Raw genomic sequence first — 24,297 nt, 5'->3', positions numbered from 1 at the left:
ACTGATAGAGGATAGCATAGTTACTAGACAGGGAGGAGAACACTGATAGAGGATAGTATAGTTACTAGACAGGGAGGAGAACACTGATAGAGGATAGCATAGTTACTAGACAGGGAGGAGAACACTGATAGAGGATAGCATAGTTACTAGACAGGGAGGAGAACACTGATAGAGGATAGCATAGTTACTAGACAGGGAGAACACTGATAGAGGATAGCATAGTTACTAGACAGGGAGGAGAACACTGATAGAGGATAGTATAGTTACTAGACAGGGAGGAGAACACTGATAGAGGATAGCATAGTTACTAGACAGGGAGAACACTGATAGAGGATAGCATAGTTACTAGACAGGGAGAACACTGATAGAGGATAGCATAGTTACTAGACAGGGAGAACACTGATAGAGGATAGCATAGTTACTAGACAGGGAGGAGAACACTGATAGAGGATAGCATAGTTACTAGACAGGGAGAACACTGATAGAGGATAGCATAGTTACTAGACAGGGAGGAGAACACTGATAGAGGATAGCATAGTTACTAGACAGGGAGGAGAACACTGATAGAGGATAGCATAGTTACTAGACAGGGAGGAGATCACTGATAGAGGATAGCATAGTTACTAGACAGGGAGGAGAACACTGATAGAGGATAGCTTAGTTACTAGACAGGGAGGAGAACACTGATAGAGGATAGCATAGTTACTAGACAGGGAGAACACTGATAGAGGATAGCATAGTTACTAGACAGGGAGAACACTGATAGAGGATAGCATAGTTACTAGACAGGGAGGAGAACACTGATAGAGGATAGCATAGTTACTAGACAGGGAGAACACTGATAGAGGATAGCATAGTTACTAGACAGGGAGGAGAACACTGATAGAGGATAGCATAGTTACTAGACAGGGAGGAGAACACTGATAGAGGATAGCATAGTTACTAGACAGGGAGGAGATCACTGATAGAGGATAGCATAGTTACTAGACAGGGAGAACACTGATAGAGGATAGCATAGTTACTAGACAGGGAGGAGAACACTGATAGAGGATAGCTTAGTTACTAGACAGGGAGGAGAACACTGATAGAGGATAGCTTAGTTACTAGACAGGGAGGAAATCACTGATAGAGGATAGCATAGTTACTAGACAGGGAGGAAATCACTGATAGAGGATAGCTTAGTTACTAGACAGGGAGGAGAACACTGATAGAGGATAGCATAGTTACTAGACAGGGAGGAGAACACTGATAGAGGATAGCATAGTTACTAGACAGGGAGGAGAACACTGATAGAGGATAGCATAGTTACTAGACAGGGAGAACACTGATAGAGGATAGCATAGTTACTAGACAGGGAGGAGATCACTGATAGAGGATAGCATAGTTACTAGACAGGGAGGAGAACACTGATAGAGGATAGCATAGTTACTAGACAGGGAGGAGAACACTGATAGAGGATAGCATAGTTACTAGACAGGGAGGAGAACACTGATAGAGGATAGCATAGTTACTAGACAGGGAGAACACTGATAGAGGATAGCATAGTTACTAGACAGGGAGATCACTGATAGAGGATAGCATAGTTACTAGACAGGGAGGAGAACACTGATAGAGGATAGCATAGTTACTAGACAGGGAGGAGATCACTGATAGAGGATAGCATAGTTACTAGACAGGGAGGAGAACACTGATAGAGGATAGCATAGTTACTAGACAGGGAGGAGAACACTGATAGAGGATAGCATAGTTACTAGACAGGGAGGAGAACACTGATAGAGGATAGTATAGTTACTAGACAGGGAGGAGAACACTGATAGAGGATAGCATAGTTACTAGACAGGGAGGAGAACACTGATAGAGGATAGCATAGTTACTAGACAGGGAGAACACTGATAGAGGATAGCATAGTTACTAGACAGGGAGGAGATCACTGATAGAGGATAGCATAGTTACTAGACAGGGAGGAGATCACTGATAGAGGATAGCATAGTTACTAGACAGGGAGGAGAACACTGATAGAGGATAGCATAGTTACTAGACAGGGAGAACACTGATAGAGGATAGCATAGTTACTAGACAGGGAGGAGAACACTGATAGAGGATAGCTTAGTTACTAGACAGGGAGGAGAACACTGATAGAGGATAGCTTAGTTACTAGACAGGGAGGAAATCACTGATAGAGGATAGCATAGTTACTAGACAGGGAGGAAATCACTGATAGAGGATAGCATAGTTACTAGACAGGGAGAACACTGATAGAGGATAGCATAGTTACTAGACAGGGAGAACACTGATAGAGGATAGCATAGTTACTAGACAGGGAGGAGAACACTGATAGAGGATAGTATAGTTACTAGACAGGGAGGAGAACACTGATAGAGGATAGCATAGTTACTAGACAGGGAGAACACTGATAGAGGATAGCATAGTTACTAGACAGGGAGGAGATCACTGATAGAGGATAGCATAGTTACTAGACAGGGAGGAGAACACTGATAGAGGATAGCATAGTTACTAGACAGGGAGAACACTGATAGAGGATAGCATAGTTACTAGACAGGGAGGAGAACACTGATAGAGGATAGCATAGTTACTAGACAGGGAGGAGAACACTGATAGAGGATAGCATAGTTACTAGACAGGGAGGAGAACACTGATAGAGGATAGCATAGTTACTAGACAGGGAGAACACTGATAGAGGATAGCATAGTTACTAGACAGGGAGGAGAACACTGATAGAGGATAGCATAGTTACTAGACAGGGAGGAGAACACTGATAGAGGATAGCATAGTTACTAGACAGGGAGAACACTGATAGAGGATAGCATAGTTACTAGACAGGGAGGAGAACACTGATAGAGGATAGCATAGTTACTAGACAGGGAGAACACTGATAGAGGATAGCATAGTTACTAGACAGGGAGGAGAACACTGATAGAGGATAGCATAGTTACTAGACAGGGAGGAGAACACTGATAGAGGATAGCATAGTTACTAGACAGGGAGATCACTGATAGAGGATAGCATAGTTACTAGACAGGGAGGAAATCACTGATAGAGGATAGCATAGTTACTAGACAGGGAGGAGAACACTAATAGAGGATAGCATAGTTACTAGACAGGGAGGAGAACACTGATAGAGGATAGCATAGTTACTAGACAGGGAGAACACTGATAGAGGATAGCTTAGTTACTAGACAGGGAGGAGAACACTGATAGAGGATAGCATAGTTACTAGACAGGGAGGACACTGGTAGAGGATAGCATAGTTACTAGACAGGGAGGAGAACACTGATAGAGGATAGCATAGTTACTAGACAGGGAGGAGAACACTGATAGAGGATAGCATAGTTACTAGACAGGGAGGAGAACACTGATAGAGGATAGCATAGTTACTAGACAGGGAGGAGAACACTGATAGAGGATAGCATAGTTACTAGACAGGGAGGAGAACACTGATAGAGGATAGCATAGTTACTAGACAGGGAGATCACTGATAGAGGATAGCATAGTTACTAGACAGGGAGAACACTGATAGAGGATAGCATAGTTACTAGACAGGGAGGAGAACACTGATAGAGGATAGCATAGTTACTAGACAGGGAGGAGAACACTGATAGAGGATAGCATAGTTACTAGACAGGGAGGAGAACACTGATAGAGGATAGCATAGTTACTAGACAGGGAGAACACTGATAGAGGATAGCATAGTTACTAGACAGGGAGGAGAACACTGATAGAGGATAGCATAGTTACTAGACAGGGAGGAGAACACTGATAGAGGATAGCATAGTTACTAGACAGGGAGAACACTGATAGAGGATAGCATAGTTACTAGACAGGGAGGAGAACACTGATAGAGGATAGCATAGTTACTAGACAGGGAGGAGAACACTGATAGAGGATAGCATAGTTACTAGACAGGGAGGAGATCACTGATAGAGGATAGCATAGTTACTAGACAGGGAGGAGATCACTGATAGAGGATAGCATAGTTACTAGACAGGGAGATCACTGATAGAGGATAGCATAGTTACTAGATAGGGAGGAAATCACTGATAGAGGATAGCATAGTTACTAGACAGGGAGGAAATCACTGATAGAGGATAGCATAGTTACTAGACAGGGAGAACACTGATAGAGGATAGCATAGTTACTAGACAGGGAGAACACTGATAGAGGATAGCATAGTTACTAGACAGGGAGGAAATCACTGATAGAGGATAGCATAGTTACTAGACAGGGAGAACACTGATAGAGGATAGCATAGTTACTAGACAGGGAGAACACTGATAGAGGATAGCATAGTTACAAGACAGGGAGGAGAACACTGATAGAGGATAGTATAGTTACTAGACAGGGAGGAGAACACTGATAGAGGATAGCATAGTTACTAGACAGGGAGAACACTGATAGAGGATAGCATAGTTACTAGACAGGGAGAACACTGATAGAGGATAGCATAGTTACTAGACAGGGAGAACACTGATAGAGGATAGCATAGTTACTAGACAGGGAGAACACTGATAGAGGATAGCTTAGTTACTAGACAGGGAGGAGAACACTGATAGAGGATAGCATAGTTACTAGACAGGGAGGAAATCACTGATAGAGGATAGCATAGTTACTAGACAGGGAGGAGAACACTGGTAGAGGATAGCATAGTTACTAGACAGGGAGAACACTGATAGAGGATAGCATAGTTACTAGACAGGGAGGAGATCACTGATAGAGGATAGCATAGTTACTAGACAGGGAGAACACTGATAGAGGATAGCATAGTTACTAGACAGGGAGAACACTGATAGAGGATAGCATAGTTACTAGACAGGGAGGAGAACACTGGTAGAGGATAGCATAGTTACTAGACAGGGAGGAGAACACTAATAGAGGATAGCATAGTTACTAGACAGGGAGGAGATCACTGATAGAGGATAGCTTAGTTACTAGACAGGGAGGAGAACACTGATAGAGGATAGCATAGTTACTAGACAGGGAGGAAATCACTGATAGAGGATAGCATAGTTACTAGACAGGGAGAACACTGATAGAGGATAGCATAGTTACTAGACAGGGAGGAGAACACTGATAGAGGATAGCTTAGTTACTAGACAGGGAGGAGAACACTGATAGAGGATAGCATAGTTACTAGACAGGGAGAACACTGATAGAGGATAGCATAGTTACTAGACAGGGAGAACACTGATAGAGGATAGCATAGTTACTAGACAGGGAGGACACTGGTAGAGGATAGCATAGTTACTAGACAGGGAGGAGAACACTGATAGAGGATAGCATAGTTACTAGACAGGGAGAACACTGATAGAGGATAGCATAGTTACTAGACAGGGAGGAGAACACTGATAGAGGATAGCATAGTTACTAGACAGGGAGAACACTGGTAGATGATAGCATAGTTACTAGACAGGGAGGAGAACACTGATAGAGGATAGCATAGTTACTAGACAGGGAGAACACTGGTAGATGATAGCATAGTTACTAGACAGGGAGGAGATCACTGGTAGATGATAGCATAGTTACTAGACAGGGAGATACATTTCACAGAGTATAGGTCTATATATGACTAGGATGATAGTATTATAAACCAAGCTGTACCTTGTCCACACAGTCATCGAAGAAGGCCAAGCTGGCGTCTTTGTCTGAGACGAAGGAGCACTCCTCTATGAATCTGATGAACATCTGAGTCTTGGTCATCAGGGAGTAGAACTTCTGGTGGGACCGGTCTCTGCTCTTCAGGAACCCTACAGAACATTACAACCATATGAGAAACCTAAAAATATACAGTAGAACCTCTGGTGGGACCGGTCTCTGCTCTTCAGGAACTCTACAGAACATTACAACCATATGAGAAACCTAAAAATATACAGTAGAACCTCTGGTGGGACCGGTCTCTGCTCTTCAGGAACTCTACAGAACATTACAACCATATGAGAAACCTAAAAATATACAGTAGAACCTCTGGTGGGACCGGTCTCTGCTCTTCAGGAACCCTACAGAACATTACAACCATATGAGAAACCTAAAAATATACAGTAGAACCTCTGGTGGGACTGGTCTCTGCTCTTCAGGAACTCTACAGAACATTACAACCATATGAGAAACCTAAAAATATACAGTAGAACCTCTGGTGGGACTGGTCTCTGCTCTTCAGGAACTCTACAGAACATTACAACCATATGAGAAACCTAAAAAGATACAGTAGAACCTCTGGTGGGAAAGGTCCTGGCTTTTCAGGAACCCTGAACACAACTGTTGGGGAGGGAGAAACGGAACAGAACATTTGTGGTTCACTGCTCGGTATATCTGGCAAAATAGGTTTAGGGTCATGGAACCTTGACCATGAAGCACAATGCTTTATTTTAATTTTTTGTACCTTCATTTAACCAGGTAAGTCTTTATTTAACCAGGTAAGTATTTATTTAACCTCTACGGGATTGGTGACCACCCACGGGACGGTTGAGCTAACGTGCGCAAATGTGATTAGCATGAGGTTGTAAGTAACAATAACATTTCCCAGGACATAGACATACGTACAGTTGAAGTCAGAAGTTTACATACACCTTTACCAAATACATTTAAACTCGTTTTTCACAATTCCTGACCTTTAATCCTAGTAAAAATTCACCACTTTATTTTAAGAATGTGAAATGTCAGAATAATAGTAGAGAGAATGATTTATTTCAGCTTTTATTTCTTTCATCACATTCCCAGTGGGTCAGAAGTTTACATACACTCAATTAGTATTTGGTAGCATTGCCTTTAAATTGTTTAACTTGGGTGAAACGTTTCAGGTAGCCTTCCACAAGCTTCCCACAATACGTTGGGTGAATTTTGACCCATTCCTCCTGACAGAGCTGGTGTAACTGAGTCAGGTTTGTAGGCCTCCTTGCTCACACACACTTTTTCAGTTCTGCCCACACATTTTCTATGGGATTCAGGTCAGGGCTTTGTGATGGCCACTCCAATACCTTGATTATGTTGTCCTTAAGCCATTTTGCCGCAACTTTGGAAGTATGCTTGGGGTCATTGTCCATTTGGAAGACTCATTTGCGACCAAGCTTTAACTTCTTGACTGATGTCTTGAGATGTTGCTTCAATATATCCACATAATTTTCCTACCTCATGATGTCATCTATTTTGTGAAGTGCACCAGTCCCTCCTGCAGCAAAGCACCTCCACAACATGATGCTGCCAATGCCGTGCTTCACGGTTGGGATGGTGTTCTTCGGCTTGCAAGCATCCCCCTTTTTCCTCCAAATATAACGATGGTCATTATGGCCAAACAGTTCTATTTTTGTTTCATCAGACCAGAGGACATTTCTCCGAAAAGTACAATCTTTGTCCCCATGTGCAGTTGCAAACCGTAGTCTGGCTTTTGGAGCAGTGGCTTCTTTCTTGCTGAGCATCCTTTCAGGTTATGTCGTTATAGGACTCGTTTTACTGTGGATATAGTCACTTTTGTACTTGTTTCCTCCAGTATCTTCAAAAGGTCCTTTGCTGTTGTTGTCGCACCAAAGTGCATTCTTCTCTAGGAGACAGAACGCGTCTCCTTCCTGAGCGGTATGACGGCTGCGTGGTCCCATGGTGTTTATACTTGCGTACTATTGTTTGTACAGATGAACGTGGTACCTTCAGGCGTTTGGAAATTGCTCCCAAGGATGAACCAGACCAAGGATGAACCAGACTTGTGGAGGTCTACCATTTTTTTCTTTTGATTTTCCCATGATGTCAAGCAAAGAGGCACTGAGTTTGAAGGTAGGCCTTGAAATACATCCACAGGTACACCTCCAATTGACTCAAATGATGTAAATTAGCCTATCAAAAGCTTCTAAAGCCATGACATCATATTCTGGAATTTTCCACACTGTTTAAAGGCACAGTCAACTTAGTATATGTAAACTTCTGACCTACTGGAATTGTGATACAGTGAATTATAAGTGAAATAATCTGTCTGTAAACAATTGTTGGAAAAATGACTTGTGTCATGCACAAAGTAGATGTCCTAACTGACTTGCCAAAACTATAGTTTGTTAACAAGAAATTTGTGGAGTGGTTGAAAAACAAGTTTTAATGACTCCAACCTAAGTGTATGTAAACTTATGACTTCAACTGTATCTGATATGGGCAGAAAGCTGAAATTCTTGTTAATCTAACTGCACTGTCCAATTTACAGTAGCTATTACAGTGAAATAATACCATGCTATTGTTTGAGGAGAGTGCATAGTTATGAACTTGAAAATGTATCAATAAACCATTTAGACACATTTGGACAGACTTGACACAATATTTTGAACAGAAATCGAATGGTTCATTGGATCCGTCTAAATCTTTGCACACACACTGCTGCCATCTAGTGGCCACAATCTAAATTGTGCCTAAACTGGAATAATACATTGTGGCCTTTCTCTTGCGTTTCAAAGATGATGATCTTTTACCAGATCTAATGTGTTATATTCTCCTACATTAATTTCACATTTCCACAAACTTCTAAGTGTTTCCTTTCAAATTGTATCAAGAATATACATATCCTTGCTTCAGGCAGTTAGATTTGGGTATGTCATTTCTGACATACCCATTTCCTTAAGAGGTACCAGGTAAGTCTTTATTTAACCAGGTAAGTCTTTATTTAACCAGGTGAGTCTTTATTTAACTAGGTAAGTCTTTATTTAACCAGGTGAGTCTTTATTTAACCAGGTGAGTCTTTAATTAACCAGGTAAGACTTTATTTAACCAGGTAAGTCTTTATTTAACCAGGTAAGTCTTTGAGAACACATTCTCTTTTACAATAATGATGGATGTACCTTAGCTAGGCACAGTCGTGCAGGTAAGATAACACATGACCAATCTAAGGTGCAAAACAGGGAAGTGACTTCCTTAAGTGTTAAACCCAGCTGGGCTGACTAGCAGCTGACCTGACTAACAGCTGACCTGACTAACAGCTGACCTGACTAACAACTGACTAACAACTGAACTGACTAACAGCTGACCTGACTAACAACTGACCTGACTAACAGCTGACCTGACTAACAGCTGACCTGACAAACAACTGACCTGACTAACAGCTGGCCTGACTAACAGCTAACCTGACTAACAGCTAACCTGACTAACAACTGACCTGACTAACAGCTGACCTGACAAACAACTGACCTGACTAACAGCTGACCTGACTAACAGCTGACCTGACTAACAGCTAACCTGACTAACAGCTGACCTGACTAACAGCTGACCTGACTAACAGCTGGCCTGACTGACAGCTGACCTGACTAACAGCTGACCTGACTAACAGCTAACCTGACTAACAGCTAACCTGACTAACAGCTGACCTGACTAACAGCTGACCTGACTAACAGCTGATCTGACTAACAATTGACCTGACTAACAGCTAACCTGACTAACAGCTAACATGACTAACAGCTAACCTGATTAACAGCTGACCTGACTAACAGCTAACCTGACTAACAGCTGACCTGACTAACAGCTGACCTGACTAACAGCTGACCTGACTAGCAGCTGACCTGACTAGCAGCTGACCTGACGAACAGCTAACCTGACTAACAGCTAACCTGACTAACAGCTGACCTGACTAACAGCTGGCCTGACTAACAGCTAACCTGACTAACAGCTGACCTGACTAACAGCTGGCCTGACTAACAGCTGACCTGACTAACAGATGACCTGACTAGCAGCTGATTTGACAGCTGACCTGACTAACAGCTAACCTGACTGACAGCTGATTTGACAGCTAACCTGACTAACAGCTGACCTGACTGACAGCTGACCTGACTAACAGCTGATTTGACAGCTGACCTGACTAACAGCTGACCTGACTAACAGCTGACCTGACAAACAACTGACCTGACTAACAACTGACCTGACTAACAGCTGACCTGACTAACAGCTGGCCTGACTAACAGCTAACCTGACTAACAGCTGACCTGACTAACAGCTGACCTGACTAACAGCTGGCCTGACTAACAGCTGACCTGACTAACAGCTGACCTGACTAGCAGCTGATTTGACAGCTGACCTGACTGACAGCTGATTTGACAGCTAACCTGACTAACAGCTGACCTGACTGACAGCTGACCTGACTAACAGCTGATTTGACAGCTGACCTGACTAACAGCTAACCTGACTGACAGCTGACCTGACTAACAGCTGGCCTGACTAACAGCTAACCTGACTGACAGCTGGCCTGACTGACAGCTGGCCTGACTGACAGCTGGCCTGACTAACAGCTGGCCTGACTAACAGCTGACCTGACTAACAGCTGACCTGACTAACAGCTGACCTGACTAGCAGCTGATTTGACAGCTGATCTGACTAACAGCTGACCTGACTAACAGCTAACCTGACTGACAGCTGATTTGACAGCTAACCTGACTAACAGCTGACCTGACTGACAGCTGACCTGACTAACAGCTGATTTGACAGCTGACCTGACTAACAGCTAACCTGACTAACAGCTGGCCTGACTAACAGCTAACCTGACTGACAGCTGACCTGACTGACAGCTGGCCTGACTGACAGCTGGCCTGACTGACAGCTGGCCTGACTAACAGCTGGCCTGACTAACAGCTGACCTGACTAACAGCTGACCTGACTAACAGCTGACCTGACTAGCAGCTGATTTGACAGCTGATCTGACTAACAGCTGACCTGACTAACAGCTAACCTGACTGACAGCTGATTTGACAGCTAACCTGACTAACAGCTGACCTGACTGACAGCTGACCTGACTAACAGCTGATTTGACAGCTGACCTGACTAACAGCTAACCTGACTAACAGCTGGCCTGACTAACAGCTAACCTGACTGACAGCTGACCTGACTAACAGCTGGCCTGACTAACAGCTAACCTGACTGACAGCTGGCCTGACTAACAGCTGGCCTGACTAACAGCTGACCTGACTAACAGCTGACCTGACTAGCAGCTGACCTGACTAACAGCTGACCTGACTAACAGCTGACCTGATTAGCAGCTGACCTGACTAACAGCTGATCTGACAGCTGACCTGACTAACAGCTGACCTGACAAACAACTGACCTGACTAACAACTGACCTGACTAACAGCTGGCCTGACTAACAGCTAACCTGACTAACAACTGACCTGACTAACAGCTGACCTGACAAACAACTGACCTGACTAACAACTGACCTGACTAACAGCTGACCTGACTAACAGCTGGCCTGACTAACAGCTAACCTGACTAACAGCTGACCTGACTAACAGCTGACCTGACTAACAGCTGACCTGACTAACAGCTGGCCTGACTGACAGCTGACCTGACTAACAGCTGACCTGACTAACAGCTAACCTGACTAACAGCTAACCTGACTAACAGCTGACCTGACTAACAGCTGACCTGACTAACAGCTGATCTGACTAACAATTGATCTGACTAACAGCTAACCTGACTAACAGCTGACCTGACTAACAGCTGACCTGACTAACAGCTGAGATGACTAACTATTGATCTGACTATCAGCTAACCTGACTAACAGCTGACCTGACTAACAGCTAACCTGACTAACAGCTGACCTGACTAACAGCTGACCTGACGAACAGCTAACCTGACTAACAGCTAACCTGACTAACAGCTGACCTGACTAACAGCTGACCTGACTAACAGCTGACCTGACTAACAGCTGGCCTGACTAACAGCTGACCTGACTAACAGCTGACCTGACTAACAGCTGACCTGACTAACAGCTAACCTGACTGACAGCTGATTTGACAGCTAACCTGACTAACAGCTGACCTGACTGACAGCTGACCTGACTAACAGCTGATTTGACAGCTGACCTGACTAACAGCTAACCTGACTAACAGCTGGCCTGACTAACAGCTAACCTGACTGACAGCTGACCTGACTAACAGCTGGCCTGACTAACAGCTAACCTGACTGACAGCTGGCCTGACTAACAGCTGGCCTGACTAACAGCTAACCTGACTAACAGCTGACCTGACTAACAGCTGACCTGACTAGCAGCTGACCTGACTAACAGCTGACCTGACTAACAGCTGACCTGATTAGCAGCTGACCTGACTAACAGCTGATCTGACAGCTGACCTGACTAACAGCTGACCTGACTAACAGCTGACCTGACAGGTGACCTGTGGGACAGACAGGGCCAGGGGGAGTGAGGAGGATGGTTGGTCATTGGCTCACACTGCAGTCATGGAGGCCAAGCTTTGTGTTGTTGTGTGTCCCTACAGTAATACTAATGGACAGCTGATAGATTCTCTATGGATACAGATACACCCACACTTGGCCAAAGGAACACGTTGAGAAAGCACATTCTCCCATTACCCAAACTTGTGTGTGTGTCTTTCAGCTCTAGTCATTACATAACAACACTGCAGAGGTCTCTCTAAACTCCTCGTCCCTATTTGTCTGGATCACATTCCTCATATCCAACATGTCCTTGGCTACAGCTAGCATGGCTAGCATCAACTAGAGAATGCTCATGTCCTTGGCTACAGCTAGCATGGCTAGCATCCACTAGAGAATGCTCATGTCCTTGGCTATGGGCCCTGGTCAAAAGTAATGCACTAAATAGGGGATAGAGTGCCATTTGGGATGAAGCCCTTGGCTACGGCTAGCCAGAGCAGTCTTTAACGATAAAGGACCGTCTGACGAGTTACCCAATGGAGACAGTGCAGATTGGATGAGATCCCCATCCCAGTCCAGACTCAACTCTATCGGGTGTGGTATTAGCCAGCTTCAACTGGCCCCAGTCCAGACTCAACTCTATCAGGTGTGGTATTAGCCAGCTTCAACTGGCCCCAGTCCAGACTCAACTCTATCGGGTGTGGTATTAGCCAGCTTCAACTGGCCCCAGTCCAGCCTCAACTCTATCGGGTGTGGTATTAGCCAGCTTCAACTGGCCCCAGTCCACTCAACTCTATCAGGTGTGGTATTAGCCAGCTTCAACTGGCCCCAGTCCAGACTCAACTCTATCAGGTGTGGTATTAGCCAGCTTCAACTGGCCCCAGTCCACTCAACTCTATCAGGTGTGGTATTAGCCAGCTTCAACTGGCCCCAGTCCAGTCAACTCTATCAGGTGTGGTATTAGCCAGCTTCAACTGGCCCCAGTCCACTCAACTCTATCAGGTGTGGTATTAGCCAGCTTCAACTGGCCCCAGTCCAGATTCAACTCTATCAGGTGTGGTATTAGCCAGCTTCAACTGGCCCCAGTCCAGACTCAACTCTATCAGGTGTGGTATTAGCCAGCTTCAACTGGCCCCAGTCCAGACTCAACTCTATCAGGTGTGGTATTAGCCAGCTTCAACTGGCCCCAGTCCAGACTCAACTCTATCAGGTGTGGTATTAGCCAGCTTCAACTGGCCCCAGTCCAGCCTCAACTCTATCGGGTGTGGTATTAGCCAGCTTCAACTGGCCCCAGTCCAGTCAACTCTATCAGGTGTGGTATTAGCCAGCTTCAACTGGCCCCAGTCCAGATTCAACTCTATCAGGTGTGGTATTAGCCAGCTTCAACTGGCCCCAGTCCAGTCAACTCTATCAGGTGTGGTATTAGCCAGCTTCAACTGGCCCCAGTCCACTCAACTCTATCAGGTGTGGTATTAGCCAGCTTCAACTGGCCCCAGTCCAGCCTCTGGAGCAGAGAACAGCTGCAGCTAGCTAGAGCTCCAGACCTGCACATGCACACACACACACACACACACACACACACACACACACACACACACACACACACACACACACACACACACACACACACACACACAGAGAGAGACACACACACACACACACAGACTCTCTCTCACACACACACACACACACACACACACACACACACACACACACACACACACACACACACACACACACACACACACACACACACACACACACACACACACACACAGACAGAGAGAGACTGACACACAGACTCACACAGAGACTCACACAAACAGAGACTCACACAAACACACACACACACACACACCAAGCCGGTACTAACCTTGCAGGTCAAAGAGAGAGGAGGCGTCAGTAGTCTTCTCAGACGGGGCCTGGGTGATGGGTCTCAGGAATGAGCGGTAGCCTTTCAAGATGGCCGCCATGAACCTGAGGAAGGCTTCCTGTATCTCCATCTCCAGGCTGTGGAGGCTCTTCCCACAGGCCAGCTCCGTACAATCACTCATACTCAGCTCCAATAGGCCATCAGGACGCTGCTGACCTAGAGGGAACCAATAGAAAAGAGGGATGTTGGTTCTGCTGACCTGGGGGGAACCAATAGAAAAGAGGGTTGTTGGTTCTGCTGATCTGCGGGGAACCAATAGAAAAGAGGGTTGTTGGTTCTGCTGATCTGGGGGGAACCAATGGAAAATATGTTTTTTGTTTACATATCTTATAGGGTTTGTCCCAAATGGCACCATATTCCTTAATGTAGTGCACTATATAGGGAACAGGGAGCCATGTGGGATGCATCTCTCATGTAGTTCCAGAGATACATAGAGGAAAACACTCCTAGAAGATACACAGAGTGGACAAAACATTATGAACACATGCTCCTTCCATGACATAGACTGACCAGGTGAAAGCTATGATCCCTTACTGATGTACCTTGGTAAATCCACTTCAATCAGTGTAGATGAAGGGGAGAAGACCGGTTAAAGAAGGATTTTTAAGCAATATAATATTAGGAAGGTGTTCTTAATATTTTGTGCTATGTTTAACTACCTGTCACAGTTGAAGACAGTTTAAAACACAACTTAAAACAAGTAAGACTGTCTGTATGAAAGTTGAGTTGATGACGTGGGGTTTGGGTTCTGTCTGGTTGTTGTTGAACTAGATGAAGTGTAAATAACACAGAGTTAAATCTCTATTGAAGTTAGTTTTCCTCTAAGAAACAAGTCCCTAAAGATAAGGCTCAGCTTGTCACTCTGCCAAGCTGTATCGATGTTCAATATTCCCAGCCTAAACACTAATGCAGTGGCAGGACAGATTTTCAGCCTCACTGAGTCTCAGAATGTAACATTATTAGATTTGTATTTGATTTCTCAATAAGCAGGCAGCAGGTTTATTGACTGGGTTATAAATAACACAACTGAACTAATGGAGACAAATAGAACAGGTAGGGAGAGAGAGAGAGAGGGGGGAGAGAGAGGGGGGAGAGAGAGATGCAGCGAGAGAGAGAGATGCAGAGACGAGAGAGAGAGAGAGAGAGAGAGAGAGAGAGAGATGAATAACTGGTGGTTTTGTTACAGAGGAAGAGGAGAGAAGAAGAAGAATGACCTACCGTCTGTTTGATTTCCTACCCAGTAGACACTGGAGAATGGATTGTAAGCTGCATGTAAAGTACTCCTACACTACCGCTACAGTGGCTCATCATATTCAGAAGAGAAGAACACCTGAGAGTCAAACACATCAGCTTGAAAGAATCTTTCAAAGTCGACCTTGAAAAGGAGTTTTATGAAAAAGTGTTCTTGATCTAGCTTGGATGCCAGATCTTTTTTTGTTGCCAACTCCTTTGTCTTAGTTATATTAAAGGAGCAAACTAAGGCAGAACCAGAGTCACATCTGGCAACTCAGGCTACACTTGACCCAGTTTATTCATTGTGAAATCTTTAGTCCTCCATCCATACAGTACAGTATGGTCCTCTACTCACCGTCCACCAGTTGCTGGTAGAGATTGTTCAGCACATTCATCAGGTTTTTACAGGCTTTCTTTGGCAGGATCTTCCAGGTCAGGGCTCTCTTATCTTCGTTGCTGGAAGGAGAAACACACGGTCAGCTCTCCTCGGCCAAAACTAACACTGGCGGTGGATAGGGGCTGGACACCACCCCGAGACTGCTGCCTCTAAGACTGGTCCAAATATCTGACTGATCTTAGAGACACAGAACCACAGAAACAGATTCAACTTTGATCCATACGGAAAATGGATGCATACATGACTGTAAATAGCTTTGGATAAAAGCGTCTGATAAATGGAATATATTATACTATTATTATTACACCTACAGTGGCCAAACACGACACATTACAGTCTCATTTTCTTCACCATCGATTAAAGGCCATCAATGTAAACCACTTCCACAGCCCACCTTGAGGAATATACTGTCTCAACTGGACTACAGCCCACCTTAAGGAATATACTGTCTCAACTGGACTACAGCCCACCTTGAGGAATATACTGTCTCAACTGGACTACAGCCCACCTTGAGGAATATAATGTCTCAACTGGACTACAGCCCACCTTGAGGAATATACTGTCTCAACTGGACTACAGCCCACCTTGAGGAATATAATGTCTCAACTGGACTACAGCCCACCTTGAGGAATATAATGTCTCAACTGGACTACAGCCCACCTTGAGGAATATGTCTCAACTGGACTACAGCCCACCTTGAGGAATATAATGTCTCAACTGGACTACAGCCCACCTTGAGGAATATACTGTCTCAACTGGGTTACAGCCCACCTTGAGGAATATACTGTCTCAACTGGACTACAGCCCACCTTGAGGAATATACTGTCTCAACTGGACTACAGCCCACCTTGAGGAATATAATGTCTCAACTGGACTACAGCCCACCTTGAGGAATATGTCTCAACTGGACTACAGCCCACCTTGAGGAATATGTCTCAACTGGACTACAGCCCACCTTGAGGAATATACTGTCTCAACTGGGTTACAGCCCACCTTGAGGAATATATTGTCTCAACTGGACTACAGCCCACCTTGAGGAATATACTGTCTCAACTGAACTACAGCCCACCTTGAGGAATATAATGTCTCAACTGGACTACAGCCCACCTTGAGGAATATACTGTCTCAACTGGACTACAGCCCACCTTGAGGAATATACTGTCTCAACTGGACTACAGCCCACCTTGAGGAATATAATGTCTCAACTGGACTACAGCCCACCTTGAGGAATATGTCTCAACTGGACTACAGCCCACCTTGAGGAATATGTCTCAACTGGACTACAGCCCACCTTGAGGAATATACTGTCTCAACTGGGTTACAGCCCACCTTGAGGAATATATTGTCTCAACTGGACTACAGCCCACCTTGAGGAATATACTGTCTCAACTGAACTACAGCCCACCTTGAGGAATATAATGTCTCAACTGGACTACAGCCCACCTTGAGGAATATACTGTCTCAACTGGACTACAGCCCACCTTAAGGAATATACTGTCTCAACTGGACTACAGCCCACCTTAAGGAATATACTGTCTCAACTGGACTACAGCCCACCTTGAGGAATATGATGTCTCAACTGGACTACAACCCACCTTGAGGAATATAATGTCTCAACTGGACTACAGCCCACCTTGAGGAATATGATGTCTCAACTGGACTACAGCCCACCTTGAGGAATATGTCTCAACTGAGAAGTCATTTGTTTATAAAAAGTGAAAAAAGAAAAGGTTGACATGTTTGTTGCTGGAGGACCTTCACTATGGTTGACCCTGTACTGTTCTCAGCCCGTTAGCTAAGTGGATGGAGGACCTTCACTATGGTTGACCCTGTACTGTTCTCAGCCCGTTAGCTAAGTGGATGGAGGACCTTCACTATGGTTGACCCTGTACTGTTCTCAGCCCGTTAGCTAAGTGGATGGAGGACCTTCACTATGGTTGACCCTGTACTGTTCTCAGCCCGTTAGCTAAGTGGATGGAGGACCTTCACTATGGTTGACCCTGTACTGTTCTCAGCCCGTTAGCTAAGTGGATGGAGGACCTTCACTATGGTTGACCGTGTACTGTTCTCAGCCCGTTAGCTAAGTGGATGGAGGACCTTCACTATGGTTGACCCTGTACTGTTCTCAGCCCGTTAGCTAAGTGGATGGAGGACCTTCACTATGGTTGACCCTGTACTGTTCTCAGCCCGTTAGCTAAGTGGATGGAGGACCTTCACTATGGTTGACCCTGTACTGTTCTCAGCCCGTTAGCTAAGTGGATGGAGGACCTTCACTATGGTTGACCCTGTACTGTTCTCAGCCCGTTAGCTAAGTGGATGGAGGACCTTCACTATGGTTGACCCTGTACTGTTCTCAGCCCGTTAGCTAAGTGGATGGAGGACCTTCACTATGGTTGACCCTGTACTGTTCTCAGCCCGTTAGCTAAGTGGATGGAGGACCTTCACTATGGTTGACCCTGTACTGTTCTCAGCCCGTTAGCTAAGTGGATGGAGGACCTTCACTATGGTTGACCCTGTACTGTTCTCAGCCCGTTAGCTAAGTGGATGGAGGACCTTCACTATGGTTGACCCTGTACTGTTCTCAGCCCGTTAGCTAAGTGGATGGAGGACCTTCACTATGGTTGACCCTGTACTGTTCTCAGCCCGTTAGCTAAGTGGATGGAGGACCTTCACTATGGTTGACCGTGTACTGTTCTCAGCCCGTTAGCTAAGTGGATGGAGGACATTCACTATGGTTGACCCTGTACTGTTCTCAGCCCGTTAGCTAAGTGGATGGAGGACATTCACTATGGTTGACCCTGTACTGTTCTCAGCCCGTTAGCTAAGTGGATGGAGGACCTTCACTATGGTTGACCCTGTACTGTTCTCAGCCCGTTAGCTAAGTGGATGGAGGACCTTCACTATGGTTGACCCTGTACTGTTCTCAGCCCGTTAGCTAAGTGGATGGAGGACCTTCACTATGGTTGACCCTGTACTGTTCTCAGCCCGTTAGCTAAGTGGATGGAGGACCTTCACTATGGTTGACCCTGTACTGTTCTCAGCCCGTTAGCTAAGTGGATGGAGGACCTTCACTATGGTTGACCCTGTACTGTTCTCAGCCCGTTAGCTAAGTGGATGGAGGACCTTCACTATGGTTGACCCTGTACTGTTCTCAGCCCGTTAGCTAAGTGGATGGAGGACCTTCACTATGGTTGACCCTGTACTGTTCTCAGCCCGTTAGCTAAGTGGATGGAGGACCTTCACTATGGTTGACCCTGTACTGTTCTCAGCCCGTTAGCTAAGTGGATGGAGGACCTTCACTATGGTTGACCCTGTACTGTTCTCAGCCCGTTAGCTAAGTGGATGGAGGACCTTCACTATGGTTGACCCTGTACTGTTCTCAGCCCGTTAGCTAAGTGGATGGAGGACCTTCACTATGGTTGACCCTGTACTGTTCTCAGCCCGTTAGCTAAGTGGATGGAGGACCTTCACTATGGTTGACCTTGTACTGTTCTCAGCCCGTTAGCTAAGTGGATGGAGGACCTTCACTATGGTTGACCCTGTACTGTTCTCAGCCCGTTAGCTAAGTGGATGGAGGACCTTCACTATGGTTGACCCTGTACTGTTCTCAGCCCGTTAGCTAAGTGGATGGAGGACCTTCACTATGGTTGACCCTGTACTGTTCTCAGCCCGTTAGCTAAGTGGATGGAGGACCTTCACTATGGTTGACCCTGTACTGTTCTCAGCCCGTTAGCTAAGTGGATGGAGGACCTTCACTATGGTTGACCTTGTACTGTTCTCAGCCCGTTAGCTAAGTGGATGGAGGACCTTCACTATGGTTGACCCTGTACTGTTCTCAGCCCGTTAGCTAAGTGGATGGAGGACCTTCACTATGGTTGACCTTGTACTGTTCTCAGCCCGTTAGCTAAGTGGATGGAGGACCTTCACTATGGTTGACCCTGTACTGTTCTCAGCCCGTTAGCTAAGTGGATGGAGGACCTTCACTATGGTTGACCCTGTACTGTTCTCAGCCCGTTAGCTAAGTGGATGGAGGACCTTCACTATGGTTGACCTTGTACTGTTCTCAGCCCGTTAGCTAAGTGGATGGAGGCCCTTCACTATGGTTGACCCTGTACTGTTCTCAGCCCGTTAGCTAAGTGGATGGAGGACCTTCACTATGGTTGACCTTGTACTGTTCTCAGCCCGTTAGCTAAGTGGATGGAGGACCTTCACTATGGTTGACCCTGTACTGTTCTCAGCCCGTTAGCTAAGTGGATGGAGGACCTTCACTATGGTTGACCCTGTACTGTTCTCAGCCCGTTAGCTAAGTGGATGGAGGACCTTCACTATGGTTGACCCTGTACTGTTCTCAGCCCGTTAGCTAAGTGGATGGAGGACCTTCACTATGGTTGACCCTGTACTGTTCTCAGCCCGTTAGCTAAGTGGATGGAGGACCTTCACTATGGTTGACCTTGTACTGTTCTCAGCCCGTTAGCTAAGTGGATGGAGGACCTTCACTATGGTTGACCTTGTACTGTTCTCAGCCCGTTAGCTAAGTGGATGGAGGACCTTCACTATGGTTGACCTTGTACTGTTCTCAGCCCGTTAGCTAAGTGGATGGAGGACCTTCACTATGGTTGACCTTGTACTGTTCTCAGCCCGTTAGCTAAGTGGATGGAGGACCTTCACTATGGTTGACCCTGTACTGTTCTCAGCCCGTTAGCTAAGTGGATGGAGGACCTTCACTATGGTTGACCCTGTACTGTTCTCAGCCCGTTAGCTAAGTGGATGGAGGACCTTCACTATGGTTGACCTTGTACTGTTCTCAGCCCGTTAGCTAAGTGGATGGAGGACCTTCACTATGGTTGACCTTGTACTGTTCTCAGCCCGTTAGCTAAGTGGATGGAGGACCTTCACTATGGTTGACCGTGTACTGTTCTCAGCCCGTTAGCTAAGTGGATGGAGGACCTTCACTATGGTTGACCCTGTACTGTTCTCAGCCCGTTAGCTAAGTGGATGGAGGACATTCACTATGGTTGACCCTGTACTGTTCTCAGCCCGTTAGCTAAGTGGATGGAGGACCTTCACTATGGTTGACCCTGTACTGTTCTCAGCCCGTTAGCTAAGTGGATGGAGGACCTTCACTATGGTTGACCCTGTACTGTTCTCAGCCCGTTAGCTAAGTGGATGGAGGACCTTCACTATGGTTGACCCTGTACTGTTCTCAGCCCGTTAGCTAAGTGGATGGAGGACCTTCACTATGGTTGACCCTGTACTGTTCTCAGCCCGTTAGCTAAGTGGATGGAGGACCTTCACTATGGTTGACCCTGTACTGTTCTCAGCCCGTTAGCTAAGTGGATGGAGGACCTTCACTATGGTTGACCCTGTACTGTTCTCAGCCCGTTAGCTAAATGGATGGAGGACCTTCACTATGGTTGACCCTGTACTGTTCTCAGCCCGTTAGCTAAGTGGATGGAGGACCTTCACTATGGTTGACCCTGTACTGTTCTCAGCCCGTTAGCTAAGTGGATGGAGGACCTTCACTATGGTTGACCTTGTACTGTTCTCAGCCCGTTAGCTAAGTGGATGGAGGACCTTCACTATGGTTGACCCTGTACTGTTCTCAGCCCGTTAGCTAAGTGGATGGAGGACCTTCACTATGGTTGACCCTGTACTGTTCTCAGCCCGTTAGCTAAGTGGATGGAGGACCTTCACTATGGTTGACCCTGTACTGTTCTCAGCCCGTTAGCTAAGTGGATGGAGGACCTTCACTATGGTTGACCCTGTACTGTTCTCAGCCCGTTAGCTAAGTGGATGGAGGACCTTCACTATGGTTGACCCTGTACTGTTCTCAGCCCGTTAGCTAAGTGGATGGAGGACCTTCACTATGGTTGACCCTGTACTGTTCTCAGCCCGTTAGCTAAGTGGATGGAGGACCTTCACTATGGTTGACCTTGTACTGTTCTCAGCCCGTTAGCTAAGTGGATGGAGGACCTTCACTATGGTTGACCTTGTACTGTTCTCAGCCCGTTAGCTAAGTGGATGGAGGACCTTCACTATGGTTGACCCTGTACTGTTCTCAGCCCGTTAGCTAAGTGGATGGAGGACCTTCACTATGGTTGACCTTGTACTGTTCTCAGCCCGTTAGCTAAGTGGATGGAGGACCTTCACTATGGTTGACCTTGTACTGTTCTCAGCCCGTTAGCTAAGTGGATGGAGGACCTTCACTATGGTTGACCTTGTACTGTTCTCAGCCCGTTAGCTAAGTGGAGAGTCTTGGAGAGTCATTCTGTGAGAGTTGATTGAGGACTGAGCCGAAAGCTATAGTCACGAAGGGCAGCAGGTAGCCTAGTGGTTAGAGTCTAGTGGTTAGAGCGTTGGACTAGTAACCGGAAGGTTGCAAGATCGAATCCCTGAGCTGACAAGGTAAAAATATGTTGTTCTGCCCCTGAACAAGGCAGTTAACCCACTGTTCCCCGGTAGGCTGTCATTGAAAATAATAATGTGTTCTTAACTGACTTGTTAAATAAAGGATACATTAAATAAATGCTGTGTTGGGGATCTGTCCTCAAAAAAGAGAATTTCCACATTATATGGATAGAAAACTTTAGTCTATTTAATCCCATCCCATTCCATTCTACTACACAACAGGGGGTTGGTAGTCGCCGCAATGCTTACTGGGAGATGGTGTTTGTGTCAGAAGAAGCTGTGCTTACTGGGAGATGGTGTTTGTGTCGAGGTCGACACAGCTGACGTCCAGCGGAGGGTCGTAAAGGTCAAAGTAGCGTGAGTCGACACCCACGATGAAGGGGCAGGGGGCAGAGAGGACTCCTGCCAGGGCCAGCGGGCACAGAGGGATGTACGGACACGGCCAGTGGAATGGGAAGATCATCTGAGGAGGAGAGAAAGAGAGGGAGGGAGGGAGGTCAAATCAGGAAACTGAACCTTTAAAACTACTGTCAAAACCGAGAGGCAATTGCTTAGCTACTACTAAAAATACTATCAAACTGCCATAGCTAATTATTTAAACCCTACTAACAAACTGCCATAGCTAATTATTTAAACCCTACTATCAAACTGCCATAGCTATTTAAACCCTACTATCAAACTGCCATAGCGAATTATTTAAACCCTACTAACAAACTGCCATAGCTAATTATTTAAACCCTACTATCAAACTGCCATAGCTAATTATTTAAACCCTACTAACAACTGCCATAGATAATTATTTAAACCCTACTAACAACTGCCATAGCTAATTATTTAAACCCTACTATCAAACTGCCATAGCTAATTATTTAAACCCTACTATCAAACTGCCATAGCTAATTATTTAAACCCTACTAACAACTGCCATAGCTAATTATTTAAACCCTACTATCAAACTGCCATAGCTAATTATTTAAACCCTACTATCAAACTGTCATAGCTAATTATTTAAACCCTACTATCAAACTGCCATAGCTAATTATTTAAACCCTACTATCAAACTGCCATAGCTAATTATTTCAACCCTACTAACAAACTGTCATAGCTAATTATTTAAACCCTACTATCAAACTGCCATAGCTAATTATTTAAACCCTACTATCAAACTGCCATAGCTAATTATTTAAACCCTACTATCAAACTGCCATAGCTAATTATTTAAACCCTACTATCAAACTGCCATAGCTAATTATTTAAACCCTACTAACAAACTGTCATAGCTAATTATTTAAACCCTACTATCAAACTGCCATAGCTAATTATTTAAACCCTACTATCAAACTGCCATAGCTATTTAAACCCTACTATCAAACTGTCATAGCTAATTATTTAAACCCTACTACCAAACTGTCATAGCTAATTATTTAAACCCTACTATCAAACTGCCATAGCTAATTATTTAAACCCTACTAACAAACTGCCATAGCTAATTATTTAAACCCTACTATCAAACTGCCATAGCTAATTATTTAAACCCTACTATCAAACTGCCATAGCTAATTATTTAAACTACTTACTAAAACCACAAGCTACTACTAAAAGTCCTAAAGATTTATACTACTGATATCTGAGGTACTATAGTGAAAGTGTTAAACAGCTGATATCTGAGGTTCTATAGTGAAAGTGTTAAACAGCTGATATCTGAGGTACTATAGTGTTAAACAGCTGATATCTGAGGTACTATAGTGTTAAACAACTGATATGAGGTACTATAGCGAGTGTTAAACAACTGATATTTGAGGTACTATACTGTTAAACAGCTGATATCTGAGGTATTATAGTGTTAAACAGCTGATATCTGAGGTATTATAGTGTTAAACAGCTGATATCTGAGGTATTATAGTGTTAAACAGCTGATATCTGAGGTATTATAGCATTAAACATCTGATATCTGAGGTTCTATAGTGAAAGTGTTAAACAGCTGATATCTGAGGTACTATAGTGTTAAACAGCTGATATCTGAGGTACTATAGTGTTAAACAGCTGATATCTGAGGTACTATAGTGAAAGTGTTAAACAACTGATATTTGAGGTACTATAGTGTTAAACAGCTGATATCTGCGGTACTATAGTGTTAAACAGCTGATATCTGAGGTACTATAGTGTTAAACAGCTGATATCTGAGGTA

General features: G+C 45.0%; 1 protein-coding gene across 3 annotated transcripts in view; it reads right to left on the bottom strand.

Moving 5' to 3' along the window:
- LOC106587766 (C-myc promoter-binding protein) overlaps window positions 1-24,297 on the bottom strand; it is a 223,466-nt gene that overhangs the window by 85,313 nt on the left and 113,856 nt on the right. For all 3 annotated transcript variants that reach the window (XM_082969800.1, XM_082969801.1, XM_082969802.1), the window contains exons 10-13: window positions 22,397-22,572; window positions 15,660-15,760; window positions 14,012-14,227; window positions 5,617-5,762 (exon numbers count right to left, since the gene is read on the bottom strand). In XM_082969800.1, coding sequence (XP_082825926.1) covers window positions 5,617-5,762; window positions 14,012-14,227; window positions 15,660-15,760; window positions 22,397-22,572 — 639 coding nt within the window. The remainder of the gene's footprint in view (window positions 1-5,616; window positions 5,763-14,011; window positions 14,228-15,659; window positions 15,761-22,396; window positions 22,573-24,297) is intronic.

This window comes from Salmo salar, chromosome 26 (genome assembly GCF_965601325.2).
Source record: "Salmo salar chromosome 26, fSalSal1, whole genome shotgun sequence".
Classification (NCBI taxonomy): domain Eukaryota; kingdom Metazoa; phylum Chordata; class Actinopteri; order Salmoniformes; family Salmonidae; genus Salmo; species Salmo salar.
The sequence above is the reverse complement of the archived record's forward strand: the minus strand, read 5'-3'. Positions and strand labels throughout refer to the sequence as shown.